This window comes from Sinocyclocheilus anshuiensis, unplaced genomic scaffold (genome assembly GCF_001515605.1).
Source record: "Sinocyclocheilus anshuiensis isolate Anshui unplaced genomic scaffold, SAMN03320099.WGS_v1.1 scaffold420, whole genome shotgun sequence".
Lineage (NCBI taxonomy): Eukaryota > Metazoa > Chordata > Actinopteri > Cypriniformes > Cyprinidae > Sinocyclocheilus > Sinocyclocheilus anshuiensis.
In genome coordinates this window covers 846,627-861,877 of record NW_015557082.1, presented here as the reverse complement: position 1 = coordinate 861,877, position 15,251 = coordinate 846,627, and the positions used below count along the sequence as shown (strand labels likewise).

At 37.6% G+C, this 15,251-nt stretch overlaps 1 protein-coding gene, 1 long non-coding RNA gene and 1 pseudogene across 3 annotated transcripts in view; all 3 read right to left on the bottom strand.

The window, feature by feature from the left end:
- The window catches only part of LOC107676961 (ornithine decarboxylase antizyme 1-like), a 4,024-nt pseudogene extending 1,870 nt beyond the window's left edge, over window positions 1–2,154 (bottom strand).
- Window positions 1–13,117, bottom strand: part of LOC107676962 (uncharacterized) — a 21,292-nt gene extending 8,175 nt beyond the window's left edge. The window contains exons 1-2 of the long non-coding RNA XR_001632793.1: window positions 12,479–13,117; window positions 2,740–2,741 (exon numbers count right to left, since the gene is read on the bottom strand). This is a non-coding gene — a long non-coding RNA (uncharacterized LOC107676962). The remainder of the gene's footprint in view (window positions 1–2,739; window positions 2,742–12,478) is intronic.
- LOC107676960 (muellerian-inhibiting factor-like) lies at window positions 5,575–10,232 on the bottom strand. 2 transcript variants are annotated; one of them, XM_016471717.1, is made up of 7 exons: window positions 9,973–10,232; window positions 8,195–8,506; window positions 7,904–8,076; window positions 7,571–7,682; window positions 7,351–7,486; window positions 6,626–7,056; window positions 5,575–6,482 (listed from the first exon to the last, which is right to left on the bottom strand). In XM_016471717.1, the coding sequence occupies exons 1-7, from the start codon at window positions 10,088–10,090 to the stop codon at window positions 6,061–6,063; spliced, it is 1,704 nt and encodes a 567-aa protein (XP_016327203.1). In that variant the 5' UTR covers window positions 10,091–10,232; the 3' UTR covers window positions 5,575–6,060. The 2 variants fall into 2 exon arrangements, with proteins under 2 accessions (XP_016327203.1, XP_016327204.1); XM_016471718.1 differs by having other exon boundaries at window positions 7,904–8,073.
- Window positions 13,118–15,251: the final 2,134 nt, after the last annotated feature.

The following is a 15,251-nucleotide window of genomic DNA, read 5'->3' as shown; positions in this document are numbered from 1 at the left end:
ATATATATATATATATATACATACATACATACATACATACATACATACATACATACATACATATACACACATATCTCTCTATTAGTGGGTAGGAATAAATTCAACTTGAATAAAAGCTAAATAAGCTTTAAACTAATAATTCTACAAGAAAATACATACACACGCATGTCCTTGGCATTAAAAAAAAGTTAAAGAAAATATCCTGGTCTAAGCAAGATCATGACAGTTTGAATTATAAATGGTGCATCTGCTGACCATACTTGTAAAGAAAGAATAAAAACAGCAACATATTGAGACCTTTGTAAAATAATACAGCACAGGCCAAATTGTGCATATGCAAATCTTTAACCTGAACAAAAACGAATGAATGCATCCGAATGTATCTTGCAAACCAGCGCAACCTCATTTCACTTCAGCACAGCAATGTGAGGGCAGCGACAAGAACCTTTGTTTGTCCCACTGAAAACAGCCTAATCCCTGAAGTCAGACTACTTTGACTATTCACAAGGGACACCTGAGCCTGTTACAGAGGCTGGGGTCACGTGGGAGGAGATGAACGGTAGTTACACAACACCCTGCAGCAGGTGAATAAACACCGACATCATTCAAACCCAATGAGTACAAGGGGTTACTGCAAGACCAGAAAGCCTCAGATGAAAGCGTAGGCAAAATAAAGGAAGCTAAAACATCCGCCCATATTTTTAAACCTGGATTTGTGATGCATCACTGCATGAAAGACATACATGAATAATCTGGTGGGCAACTTCCTTCCAAAAAGGAGACAAGAGGTAACTGGTGTTACAAACAACCCACATACAAGTTGAGACATGACTACATTTAAAAAAACACATGTACTAACCGAAATTTCCCTTTTAAACCTGCTATTCTTTGAGGAGAATGCATCAAAATAAACAGCACCAAAACAGACTTCTCTCAGATTATATTTTGAGAACGTTTGGATTTGAGTAGTTAACTTTTCATTCTTCGATACAGACAAAATGGTTTAAGAAATTAATTAAATTAATTAAAACCAACACAAATGTTTTTGTGTTTTGCTTTGGTATCGAAATTGGTACCGAGAACCGTGGATTTTCACTGGTATCGGTACCGAATACTGGAATTTTGGTACCGTGACAACACTACAATCATGGTACTCCATACAGTACAGCACTGACGCACGCTTGAGGAACAAACAATGGGGGGATGGGCGAGGCGACGTTTAGCCATTAGCGCATTACAATTCTTCACATTAACTTCATACCGGTTTTAACAGCCATTTAGAGGGGAATTACTCATTTATATGACGGTTAATTATTCATACTCAAGGTATCATTAATAACACAATCTTAACAGTGACACAAAAGCAATATAGCCAACTGTTCTGGCTTTATCCAGTTAGCATTAAACGTTAGCCACTTCTCAAACACGAACGTCAATCACTTGTTGAGCTGTGCAACACCTGAATAAACCCTTTAAGCATTTGTAAAACTATAAAATAATATAATATAATGAATAACACCATGTTATGATGCTACATAATGAAGTTTTTCAATCATCTCATATTAGCTCAAAAGACAAAAAGAGACTACATAGACTTCTAAATACATTTAAACAGACGTTGGCAATAATGACAGTTTGAATTGATTATTTTTCCAAGTTTCTAGAACGATAAGCGAACTCGACAAAACCTGTTACCTGGCAACAGGCCTGTCAATCATTCTAATCCGCGACTGATTGACAACACGATCCCACCTGAACAGACAGCGGCTTTCTCGCGTGAGATTTAGCATAATTCATTCAGAAATATCTTTATTTAAGGAACTCTGACAGATGGATAGATTTAAATCTCATTTCGCAAGCTAGAAACATTAAATCGAATATACATCACGTTGTATTTCGTCATAAAATGTATAGCTCGCTAGGCTGTACAAGGCCGCGCGCGAGCAATCTACATAAAAGTCCCACATTACCTTTCACTCTCGGGTTTATTACGGGTCATTTCGATCACTGGCATCTTGCATATATTACTCTCTTTTTCTCTGACAAAACAGTGGCTATTCAGGATCGTCTGGAGGTTGGATTTAACCATCCGGCCAACGTCAAAGCCCGATTCTTCTCTGTCCGTGCGCCGACTGAAAGTGTTAACGGCTGTAGGCCCGCAGTAATTATACTCCGAAGCACGAGTGGGCGTGGCTTCGGCGTTACGTCACGCGCTTCAGCAAACAAATAAGCCCTGAGTGGAAATAATCGAATTAAAATTGATCGTAGTCACAAAATTCGTAATGATAAGACTAACGTTTGGTTTATTTATGAATGCTTATTTGTGCAGCACGCAAAAACTAAAACAGGATGGATTATCATTTATATCTAATAGAGTTACAAAATCTGTTAATAATTAATTATACTTCTCATTGTTACAGTATTCAACATGATAAGCAGTGCAAGATGTAGACTACTATATCTAAGATTCATTATAATTAATGTATTTACATTATTAACTTAAAAATAACAATATTAACTGGAAAACATCTAAAAAATTACATAAACATAAATAGGCTAATACCAACATTCAATTCAAGACTGTAAATCGGCCATGTAAAATCACCAGTGCTTGTATTTTTAATAATAAAGTCGCAGCTGTTCCTGTCCATCAGGGCTCTGAAGAACTTGAGACTCCTCCTTGCACACAGTTTTTGCCTGACCACTCCGGCTTTGCCTGGTAAGAAATGCTCGTTTAACTACTAACTACCACTAATGAAGTTGTTTTTGTTTGTTTATACTCAGAATTATATGCATTACATTTATCAGCCCTATTACTCAGTAGCCAGCTCTCGTAATTTTGTACTGTTGGCAGCTGTAAAAAGACTGTAGATGTTTTCTGTTATATTTTTAGGAATTTTTGACACAAGTTTAAATAGGTTTAAGTTAGCATTTCAACGTTAGCCACCTCGAGAACATCACTTGTTGAACTGTGCGACACCTACATAAATGCAACAGACTCGTGTGAATCTATAAAATAAGATCATATAATAAATAACAACATGTTATAAGGGTATATTTCAGTTGAAAATGCCCTTTAATATACAAGTTTAAGTGTAAGATATTTACAAGTAAGATATTTACTTTGTTTTAATCTTCAATTCCACAGAAACTTCCAGAAAGGATCATCAGAACAAGTATGTATCTCTGACTCGTGATCTACATATGTAACACTTAAATATTTTAACATAATTCACTGTATATTTGTCATCATTACAATTAATTTCTAACTGTATCACACTTAATTTCTGAGTTACTCAACTATCTTCATGCAACAGTGAAGTATCGGCGCATATTTCCGGTGGAATCCTTGACTAAGGTGGAAAATCCATGGAAGGGCATCACTCTGAACCGCTGTATATTAGTGGCCATGGTCATTGTGGTGGTCAGCTCAACGGTTGAGATAGTACAAGGTGAATTCTTGAATGTGAGTTATGCAGTAAATATTTGTGCATGCAGACTTAGCCAGTCAATTATTGCAAATTAAACCCTGACATTGTAGGGGCCTGAGGTGTCTTGTATCTCCATGTAGGGATTTACTTTGCTTACCAAATACACTATTGATCAGGGCCCGTATTCACAAAACATTTTATCTTACCACTAAGAGTTCTCCTAAATAGCAGTAAAAGTTTTTAGCTAAGAGTTTTCTCTTAAAACCTATTCACAAAGCTGCTGAGACAAAATTTGACTTGGGAATAGAGAGAAGTCTTAAGCTAAGAGTAAGGGCGGGGTTATGGATGATGTCAGCATGCTTATTAACTATGCACACAGTGATTGGCTGATAGTCTCTGTCAGAAATGTATTAATGGAAATATTGTAGAGCACAAATAAATAAAGGTTTAAAAATAAAAATACAATTAATTGCCACATTCAAATAAAGATTTTAAGATGCAAGCTAAATGTCACTAATTAAACAAGTATATGTTCAGCTAATTGTCAGCCTCTTACATATGAGATTCTCAAAAACAATTAGCAGATATGCATATAAACAGCCTTTTAATTAACAGAGTAGAATAATCATGGCTGATAGTAATGCATGCAAACGTAAAAAACAAAAAACAAACTGGACGCAAGAACAGCTGTTACTTCTTGCCCAACTGGTTAATGGAAACAAGGATATAATCAAAGGAAAATTTGGAGTTCGGATAACCTCCAAAACCAAAGGCGATACCTTTTTAAAAGGTCATTATCAAATGTTTCTAAAATGTTTACGTTCAGAAGCAGATTGCCGGCAACAGCCATTTTAGGAATAGTTTGTGGTTCGGTCTTAGTGACTTAGAAGTCCTCTTCACCACTCCTAACTTTTCACAGATTTAGGAGCTAGTTTTAGCGCTAAAACGCTTTGTGAAATACTCTTAGAGCAAAAATTTAGGAGTCCTAAATTTAGGATTGACACGTCCATTATTTTTAAGATTTTCTCCTAAATCGGCGAGTTATAAGCTATACTTTTAGCCTTAAGATTTTTTGCGAATAAGGGCCCAGACGTCTTGGGTCATTTAATACATTTATTTAGCAAGGACACATTAAATTGATCAAAATTGCCACAACTGTGTAACAGAGACAATAGAGCCATACTTTGAAGCAACAGAAGAAGAACCTGGATCAGAGCTTCAGGCTGGTGAAGCAGAGGTAAGGCTCATTTGAATCTGCTTGAACAGTTTTTAGCTAGTTCATTGTTTCTGAATTGTCTGTCTTTGCTGTAGTCTGATTCATGGTGGGACACCTTTGCATTTTGGAACTGGGGATCTGAGGATAAACTGGAAGAGTTTAAAAAGAAAAGAGCAGCAAGGCCTAAGCAGGATGGAGAGAAGGTTGGACCACGGAAGATCCGTAACAAAGAAATGGCTAAAGGATTTCTCAAGGAGAAGGAATAGTCTGGGAGGGAATATTCCTAAAACAGTTATGAAGATGAAATAAATAAATATTATATATAAGTATACACTACCAGTCAAAAATGACAGTAAAATCAGTAATATTCTGAAATATTTTTTACAATTTTACATATTTGCTTTTTTTATTTTAATGTTTTAAAATGTACTTTATTCCTGTGATTGCAGCTGAACTTTCAGTCTTCAGTATCACATGATCTTTCAGAAATCATTCTAATATGCTAATTTGCTGCTCAAGAAACATTTCTTATTATTGTCCGTGTTGAAAACAGTTGAGCTGTTCAGTATTTTTGTGGAAACTGTGATATACTACCATTTAAATGTAAAAAGTAAGATTTAAAATAAATTATTGCTATTATTCAGCAAGGAAACATTAAATCAATCACAATTGATAGTAAAGGAATTTATAATGTTACTAAAGATTTTTGTCAAATAAATACTGTTCATTGACTTTGATATTTATCAAAGAATCCTGAATAAAATGTATCACTGTTTCTACAAAAATATTAAGCAGCCAAAACTCTTTTCCGCATTTTCAATAATGAGAACCATTAATAACAATTGAGCACCAAATCAGCATATTGGAATGAATTCTGAAGGATCATAAGACTTCAAAAACGTTTTAAAAATCTTAATTATTCCAAACTCTTGACTGGTAGCATATATATATATATATATACAGTATATACTTACATAAAAATCTTCATCTGAAATGTTTCATATAAACCTAAAACCACCTGTAACATTTTGAGAGAATTTTGCAGGAATCATAGTGAATAGACAGAGAAAACATGCTTTTTGAATATTTACTTTATTCTAACACAGCCAAATATTTTAATGCACTCAGCACTGATGCAAATCTATGTTAACAGGACAGCTAATTATTTCATACAGCTAAAGTGGTCTAAAATATTGTTTATATCATTGAATATGCAAAATATCCCCCTAATTACCTAATTTACACTTCAAATGACATTTTATGTTGCATGTTTGCATAATGTACCAGGTCAGTTTGAGAAAACCTAGAGCTTTGTGTATTTACAAGCAAAAATAAATGCAGATGTATGAGATTTTATTCATATGTTGCTGTATACGCATGCATAAGCGCATTTCAAAGAGCAAAAGGAGGGCGTCAGCGACATTCACACTTGGTCGCTACCACATTGGTCTTGAAGGAGATGTTGGTGCCCTCGCTCTCCAGCTCGATCACACACAAGTCATCAAATTCCACCGGTACGCAGCAGAGAGAGCGATTGACGGGCTGGCCGCTCTGAATATGGCTGTTCAGGAGGATGGCGTGGTTGTTGCCACTGGTCAGGGGGAATCCACACTCTCCCTCACAGTTGTTGATGTTGACTTTAGAGGGCTCAAGAAAGAATTTCCTCAAGGACACGGACAAGCTCTGAAGCCGACACTGACTGGGCACTGATGGGCCATCTTCATCCGCTCTGGCTGCTCTCTGAGCTCTTTCCATCTCCCAGGTACTGAGTACCACCTGCAGGGCCTTCAGCAGCAAAACGGAGCGGTACTGGGCCCGTTTATGTTCCTTAGCGACTATAAATGAATCATAGTTTAAATGAATTATAGTATTTTAGATGCAATTCAATGGGAACATATAGAGCTGGCTTTTATTTTGAATATTGGTGCTTAAAAATCTTTTGACAGGTAGTATATATGGAAATATATTTAATGCTCACCTGCTTCATCGTCCTCTCCTTCTGGAGAAAGGGCACTTAGTTTACTCAGTTTCTGAAGCCTGTCAATCACATTTTGCCCCGCCTCCTGCTGTTTCACCTGAGCCATGGCTTCATCCAGTCTCATTCTGAGCACAGACAGCAGAGAAGAATCTAGTGTCACCTCCACTCTGTGAATCTGCAGGCCTTGCTGCCTCTCAGGGAAGACAAATACAGTCGGCGTGGAGGAATTCACCAGTCCTGATAGCAGGGACTCTGTGGATGACACTCCAAGGCTGAGAGGTGGAAGGGAATGCAGTGCATCCAAAGAGACCGTGTTTGCGCCTTCCTGAGATGTCGGTCCCTCTTTCTGAGGAAGGACGTCACTCAAGAACTTGTGCAGCTCGCAGAGGAAAAGATAAGTCCTGGATGGGAGTTTCTCATCCAGTGGATTTCTGAAGAAAAAGAAAAACATTGGCAATGTTCTGAATGGAATATTAGCTTAAGGAATACTGTGTAGCATATGTATCAGCATTGTGGGATATAGAACTCCATACAATTTGCTTATGTATGTAGTAGGTTGCGTATTCTATTCACATACTTATGAGTTGTATTGCAGTATGCTATCCCATTTTCATTTTTATTGTACAGATTTAAATTGGTCATGGCTTAATAGCTTGGTTATTATCTAATCACATAATGCAGGATTAAATTGAGCAGTTTAAACCTTTAGCAAGTGAATAATTTACCTGTGATATTTTAAGTGCGGTGTCCCTTGCTCATCACGGTCAGAGAGGAAAATTAAGATCGGCTTCATTGACATATTGCTGCCATCTACCTTTCTCATCAACACGTCCCGAAGCTCAGACACACTGGGTTTCGGTTCTGAGATGTAACAGAAAGAGTTAAAATTTACAGTGTGAAAGGCTTCTTAAGAGAAGTCTGTTTTTGAAGGGAAAAGGGTCTCACGGTTTTCATCTTTCCATGTCTCAATTGTTACACTTAGCTTAAGGTGAATGTGGGCATGACTTTGTCCTGCTTTAAGGACCAGGAAACGTGTAGTTTCAGAAATGCAAACCATCTGAAAGGCAAATAGCATAGGAATGAATATTAATTAGGGAAGATAATGTTTACCCAGTTGAGGAAGAAAGACTATGCAATGTAGGTGGTTGCTACACGCCTGCTTTGATATGCCAGCAATATGACATTTCACATTCCTGTTGCCCCATTTTCACCCCATCATTTCATGTTCTTTCTCTACCATAACAGTCAAAAATATGAAATCATTATCATGAGGTTAACCTGTGTATGTGGATGGATGGAATGACTGTTGAATTTCACTCTCAAACCATCTCCTTTAACGGAATCGACACTGAACAGGAGCGTCACAGAGGCTGGGCTGGTCGGCTGAGCATGCCTTGGGAATGTGAGGGTTAAAGTCATCTCTCCTTCCTTCTCAGCATCCCAAATATCTACTAAAAAAATAACCACATCTCATTTAATGGTGTTAACTGGTCGACAAGAATGAACATCCAACTTAAACCAGGGTTTTAGCTGGAAATCAAATTACGAATCCAAGAAAAATGGATTTACCTTTTGTGGCATGTAGACCCTTGAGGCCACTTCGTTTTTGGTCCAAACTCTGTACTAGATGTGAAATCTGCAAACCTGAAGTTCCAGATGAACATATTCCGAACTGCTGGTAATCCATCCTCCCCAGTTCACTCTCCCTGTTCAGGGCTGACAGGAAGTCATCCATGGCACGACTGTGAGCTAGTTGCTCTTCATCACATGGCACGTCTTCAGTGGAATGTGTTGAATGGGCAGATGGACCAATCGGCTGTTCACTGGCACTGTGGGGTACGCGTACCATATCTGCAACTTCCTGCTCATTTCCATTCCATCCTGTTGGTCAGTCAGATAACCATTCAAGGGCAGAACACGTCACCTAAAGCAGTGGTTCTCAACCCTGTCCTAGGGACCCCTCATCACTGCACATTTTGGATGTCTTCCTCATTGGTCACACCCAATTCAAATCTTGCAGATGAGTTACTCCTCCACTTGAAGGGCCACCTTCCCTGCAGAGTTTAGCTCTAGCCCTAGTTAAACACACCTGAACCAGCTAATCAAGGACTTCCAGTCAAATGTGTTGGATCTAATCTCTGCAGGAAAGTGGCCGTCCAAGACCAGTATTGGACACCCCTGCCTTAACCTGTTCCCAAAATTTTTCAAATGGTTCCTACACCCCTGCAACCACTTCAGGGAACTATTTTCAAAAAGTATAATCAAGAAAACAAACTTGCACACTGCAATCACACTGCAAGTTAAAAGCTATTGCTTTAGCATGTTAATTGGTTTGTGAGATGTAAAAATGCATTAAGTTCAATTAAAGGGATAGTTCACCTAAAATTTAAAATTCTGTCATTAATTACTCACCCTTATGTTGATCCAAACCCGTAAGACCTTCGTTCATTTTCGGAACACAAATTAAGATATTTTTGATAAAATCTTAAGTGTTTTCTGACCCTCCGTAGACAGCAATGTAACTACCATGTTCAATGCCCAGAAAGGTAGTAAAGACATCGTTAAAATAGTCCATGTGACATCAGTGGTTCAACCTTAATTTTATGAAACTACAGCAAAAATAACGACTTTATTCAACAATTTCTTCTCTTTTGTGTCAGACTTCAATGCACATTCACAACAGTACCAGGATGCGTGCATGCGCATTCATCTGCTTGCAAACAATGTGCAGCGCATCCGGGTTCTACGTGAGAATAGGGCTGCATGATTAATCGAATGCGATTGTCATGCGCATTTTGCTTTGGATGGAGATTTACTGCTGATCACAGAACCGTGCTTCACTGAAAGATACGCATGACAATCGCAGCTTCTGTCGAATCGCGATCTCGATTCCATTTCGATTTATCGTGCAGCCCTACGTGAGAACACCAGCTCCTGCATCAGCAGCATCACATGCATGCATCGTGGTACTATCGTGAACTCGTGTCGAAGTCGGACACAGAAGAGAAGATTTATTGATTAAAGTCATTGTTTTTGTTTTCTTTGCGCACAAAGTATTCTCATAGCTTCATAAAATTACGATTGAACCACTGATGTCACATGGACTATTTTAAGGCTTTCTGGGCCTTGAACGTGTCTGTTGTGTTGCTGTCTATGAAGGGTCAGAAAGCTCTCGGATTTCATCAAAAATATATTAATTTATGTTCAGAAGATGAACAAAGGTCTTACAGGTTTGGAACGACATGAGGGTGAATAATTAATGAGAATTTTCATTTTGGTGTGAACTAACCTTTTAATGCATCAACGTACCTCAAGACACAGATTCGGGACAAATGGAAGAGACTGACCGGATAGTTGGGTGACCCTCGGGCTGTTATCCTGCTCTTTGTGTCCTACGCTGGCACCATATGACCCAGTCGCCACAGTCAGCAACTGCATCAGCCAAAATCTTGCGTGGAAGAGCATCTTCTCTGATTCAATCGCAGAGAAATCCAGCACTTGTTTGAGGGTGGGTCAACAGCGGGGATGTGTTTTATATACACCCCCTCCTGTGCTCCTGAGTGGAGCCAGCCTGCCAAGAAAGCTCGTCCTTGGAGTAACAGTGGGTATTCGAGGCATGTGGTGGATGTGTGAATTTCGAGAGATAGTGAATGAACATCACATGCCTTTGAGCTTTGATAAGGTGAGGAGGAACACTTACGGACAATGGATTACTTTGTAGACCCCAGACACACTGCTGTAGTAGCGGATAATAGTTTGATCCTCCTTGCTGGCAAATTGCAACAAAGTTCTATTTTTAAACGTGTACACAATTTCTTCATTTCATTCCCATGGGATGCAGTTAGACTTCTGAGAGTGCCCTCATCTCTTGGGGTACATTTTTGTTATCCCCATTGTAAATTACTATATTTTGCTCTCGACTTCATTAAGCATTGCATGGTAAAAGGGCATATCTGGGTCAGTAACTGAAAGGGTGTAGGTTCAAACCCTGCAAGGAGTTGATCAAAAAACAATGAACAGGGGCCCTGTTGTGTCTATATGGCAAACCTTGTACTGAAAAACTATTTTAAGAGAATCTCAATGGCTTTTCAAAGCTGCAAGATTTTCTACAAAACATGGGTTACCATTTAGACAAGACGGCGCCATGACACCTGCAGCTTGTAGTTTTCTTATTGCTAGCAACCCGAGTTTATGTGCCTTGCTGGGCATGATATTTACCGATCACTAATATAAATATGCAAGTGTGATTACAACACATAAGAGCCGTAGTGCTCAAGGGGACCTAGGTTGAAATACGCCTGCACCATTTCCCTATCTACAGTATCTTTTATGACAAAGGCAAAAAGCCCTGAAACTAAAAGTGCTAAAGGTTGACTTTGGTGAATTGCTGACTGTCAAAGGAACAGCAACAATAATCCTTTCATTAGTCCTAGCCCTGATCTCTGGAAGACCTACAGCTGCACTTGTTTTCCAGACTTTCAAGGTCCTTCTAGCGCTGGGGTGCTAGATGTTTGACCAGTCCCAAAAGATAAGGCAGGTATCTTTTAGCCAAAAGAACAGGAATAAATCACAGAGGACAAAATGCTAGATTGTTTGCCATATGTGGGATTCCTGGTGAAAGGGGTATTTCTTGAATGCTTACTCTAGTTTTATGATTTGTAGTATAATGTGATGCATTTCTACAAAAACGTAAACACTTTTATACTTTAAAAGTTGTTGATTAAGGCAAGTATATATTGGTACATCAAACTGCAAGTGCTCTCTTATAAGATAAGTATTTCTCAAAAAGATTAGTCTATTTTAGGTCTGCTTGGCAAGCACACAGAAGAGCTTAAAGTGTTTTCTTTTTTTGATGTTGCTGCAAGGGAATGATCTTCATTGTATATCAAAAACATTACATTCTTTTCAAATTTCATTCAGCAAGTGTTATCGTGATTTACCAGCAGGCCCCAGGGAATATTGGTCACAGTATAGTGACCTTCACAAAAGGTCACCTGCATTGCCTCCGATTATTTTTAAATTGGGTTGCAATTGTTTTATTTCTAAATGGTTGTGTTATTACATTTCCCAGCTGGACATTAATCTTTGTGTATTATACTGTTAAGGCAGTACAAAAAAAAAATTAACGGATCAAACTGAGCTTTCATTAGAAACACTTTATTACCTTTGTTAACAAAAAGCTGAGATTTAAAAACTTGTCAACTGAATTAGGCTGTCATACTTATAAAGCACCAAACAGTGTCACAAATATGACAACTCTTAGGAGTTTGCTGTTGTTGCACAATTATCCTGTGATATTTCTGCTGAACCATGAAAAAGCATAAGAATGTGATTAATTGAAAATAGGAATGCATGTATTCCAAATAATAACTTAAAGGGGGCAAATTACAACAGACAAACTTTGAGTTGGTGACTACAAAATAGTATATGCCGTTCAGTGGAAATTTCTATCACAGGTAAATAATGCACAGTAAAGCAATCTCATTCTCATTTATATCGGTCATCTAGGAAGACAGACAATATTTTCAACATTCCCTTTCAATAAGCAAAACTATGAACAAAAAGCCAGAACTGACGCTCCTGAGACACTAGACAAAGCCTATATGAATTTACATGTTTAGACATATTCTTTATTCTATTTATAACATGCGAAAGGATTAGAGTTGCCTTTTGCAATGCAACCTCATACATGTACCTGAGAAAACGCAACATCAAGAATTATGATCCGTTTACATGTTAAATAGTTTAACATCAATTTCAAGAATTGCCACCCCAACAGGAAACCGCGTCGATGGACAAAAGAGTTCAAATGAGACATCACAATGAAGTAAAACAAGCAAAGCTTGCATTGACGTTTATTAAATGTTTACCCCTTGTAATGCAAGAGGTGCATGAATCTTATAGCTGCATTTTCCTTGTTTAAAGTGTAGGAGAGCATCTTGCTGTTCTATAGAGTATCCAAATGGTCAGGATTACGAAATCATAAAACCACCATTGATAAACAGTCGCAAAGATATCAAAACACAAATTGGCCATTAAAACAGGTAACATTAACAATGACTATTAATTACCATCAAAAAAAACTTCAGTGCTGGTAACAATGTACTAGTCAATATTTTTTCATCAAAATATCCTCATGTTAATTGGACAGAAAGACCATTTACACATTGTTTTTATTTTGTTTTTTTTAATATTATTATACACCATAGTCTATTACACAGCATTCTGACTAAAGCTTAGGTGAGGTTGATTTTTCCTTGAGCACACACTTAAGCGACAAAAACACAATAAAAGGAAACAAGGAAGCAAAACAATGAGGACGTCCACTCCTGCTTTGTCTTCAAGTTGGCGATGTTGTACGCCAATTTTTTTTTAACGCTGTACCAGTTAGTGATAGACCGATATATCAGGCAGTCAATGCGGGTTTTCCACATTTTTCAAAATATTTTCTTTTGTGTTCCACAGAATAAAGCAAGTCGTACAGGTTTGGAACGACATGAGGGTGAATAAACAATGACAAAATCTTTTTTTTTTTTGGTGAACTACCCATTTTATTGTCCAGATTTTTCATATACGTCATTACATTAGCCTATTCTCTAGATATGATAACAGTCATTGGAAAACCCATATCGGTCAACCACTAGTACTAGCCAACTGACAACACACTAGCCAAATCTACGACCGGTCACATCAGAACAACTTCACATCACGATACGCAATAGGCTCAAACTCTAGGTTACACGACGCACTCTAGGACAGGCTTTGATAGTGGATTGTAGGTTTTGGTACGGGCGCTCTGGTATTTTCGACATCTGTGTGAACAGCAGCACCAGTTTGTGTAAGATGAAGCTGTTTGCTTTACACTTGCGAAGAAAACAACGATTTTAAGAAACAGCACCGAGCCGTACGGGCCCAAGACGGTAGGCAAACAGGCTTAGCACATGTTCTCCTTACGAGAAATCAAAACTGTTACGAAACGCCACATGACACCAGTTTCAACAGTGTGCCGTGCGTGTAATTCAAAGCATTCACTACCTGTCTCACAGGTCGATTTCGGAGCACCACTGAAGTAAATACTTCAAAAGAAAAAGTTATATCATCCTATAAAGTTCTGCAATGTACTTTCATGCTGCTTTAAGTTCGATTAAGACCAAAAGGTGTTTCTTCTAGATAAAAACGGCACTGATCCAAACAGGCAGGGGCTGCTTCATGCTGGGCGCCAAATAATACATTATAAATATTCAAAAAATAAATGCCGCAAGACTTGAAAACATCCCTGTGTAAAAGAAGCACCAAAAAATCTTTATTCATTTCTTTTTTTGTTGTTGTTGTTGATGATCTTAATATAAATAAGCACAGTCTAAAGTTGTACAGATTGTAGCACCATTTGTTTTAGACTGCGAGTCAAGTACATACACTTTCCACATGTTGTGCTCTGCTGCAATACAAAATAAGAGCAATAACAAACCAAAAGAAATAACAAAAAGGCAGAACATTAAAATGATAAATAACCCAAATTATATACACAATTATACAGTCCGAGAGAGACTACCATTCACAGTACAGAGAAAAAACATACACAAAGGAATAAAAGAGAAACAAAAGGATGAGTTGAAGTTGCCCAGTAGTTTTTTGTCGTTTTGTGATCTTGCATTTTCCCCAGTGTGTGTACATTTTTTAATCAGTGTGTTTGTATGTACAAGCGTGCGCTGGCTTTCCAGGTTGCGAAGAGCACCACGACAACATCGGATTTGGGAATCCGAAGGAAAACACCTATGAAATCTGCGAGGAATATGGTTCAGCACCAGATTCACCTGAATAAGCCTGTACCGTGTAAGACACCGCGATTGAACAAATTATGTGCATTGTATTAAAGGTTCAGCAGTAACTGTTAGGAACATGGAAGCTTGAGTACTAAAACGGGGCCCTAAACCAAACGGTAAGCGTAGTGATTCAATAAGATCTGGTAGTTAAAGTAACTAACCTGATTAAATAGCTCCTTACCGGCCTGTCGCTCATTCTCTGGCTCTAACTGCTTCTCTCCCTGCAGATTGTGTTTTAATCGTGTATTCCTGGAAGGTGCATTTGTTTAATTTTTTTTTTTATTATTGTTTATTTTACATGCATGTAAAATTACCATTTTTCCCTTTGATTAATAAAAGCTTACATTTTAAAAATGACATGCTGTTTTAATATGTTTGTCATTAACAGCTCCACAGGTAAATTATCCAGTGTAAAAATAAAATGAAATTATTTTAATTATTGGTGCATCTCATGAAGCCCATCAAGAACATGCCTGGTCATATTTCACTCCAAAAAGGAACGTAAAATAATAATACAAATAAAATACTAATAATAAAAATAGAAGCTTATTTTTTTTGTAGTGACTTGATTTTCATGACAATCAGTTTCACCTCCCAATACTGTAATGCAAGAAAAAATGTTATAGATGTACTGCAAAACATATTCTCACAAACAATAAGCATGTGTAGTACTGCAATGCAAAATAGTATTGCAATTTAACTAAATTATGTGTAATTGCCAAGCACACACATATACATATATATATATATACATACATACATACATACACATACATATATATATATACACACATATATATATA

Coding starts and splice junctions, on each gene's coding strand:
- LOC107676960 (XM_016471717.1), bottom strand. CDS start 10,090: ATGCTCTTCCACGCAAGATTTTGGCTGATGCAGTTGCTGACTGTGGCG. Junction 7,683..7,903: donor CCATCCATCCACATACACAG/GTTAACCTCATG, acceptor TTTGCCTTTCAG/ATGGTTTGCATTTCTGAAAC. Junction 6,483..6,625: donor AGGAGAGGACGATGAAGCAG/GTGAGCATTAAA, acceptor ATTCATTTATAG/TCGCTAAGGAACATAAACGG.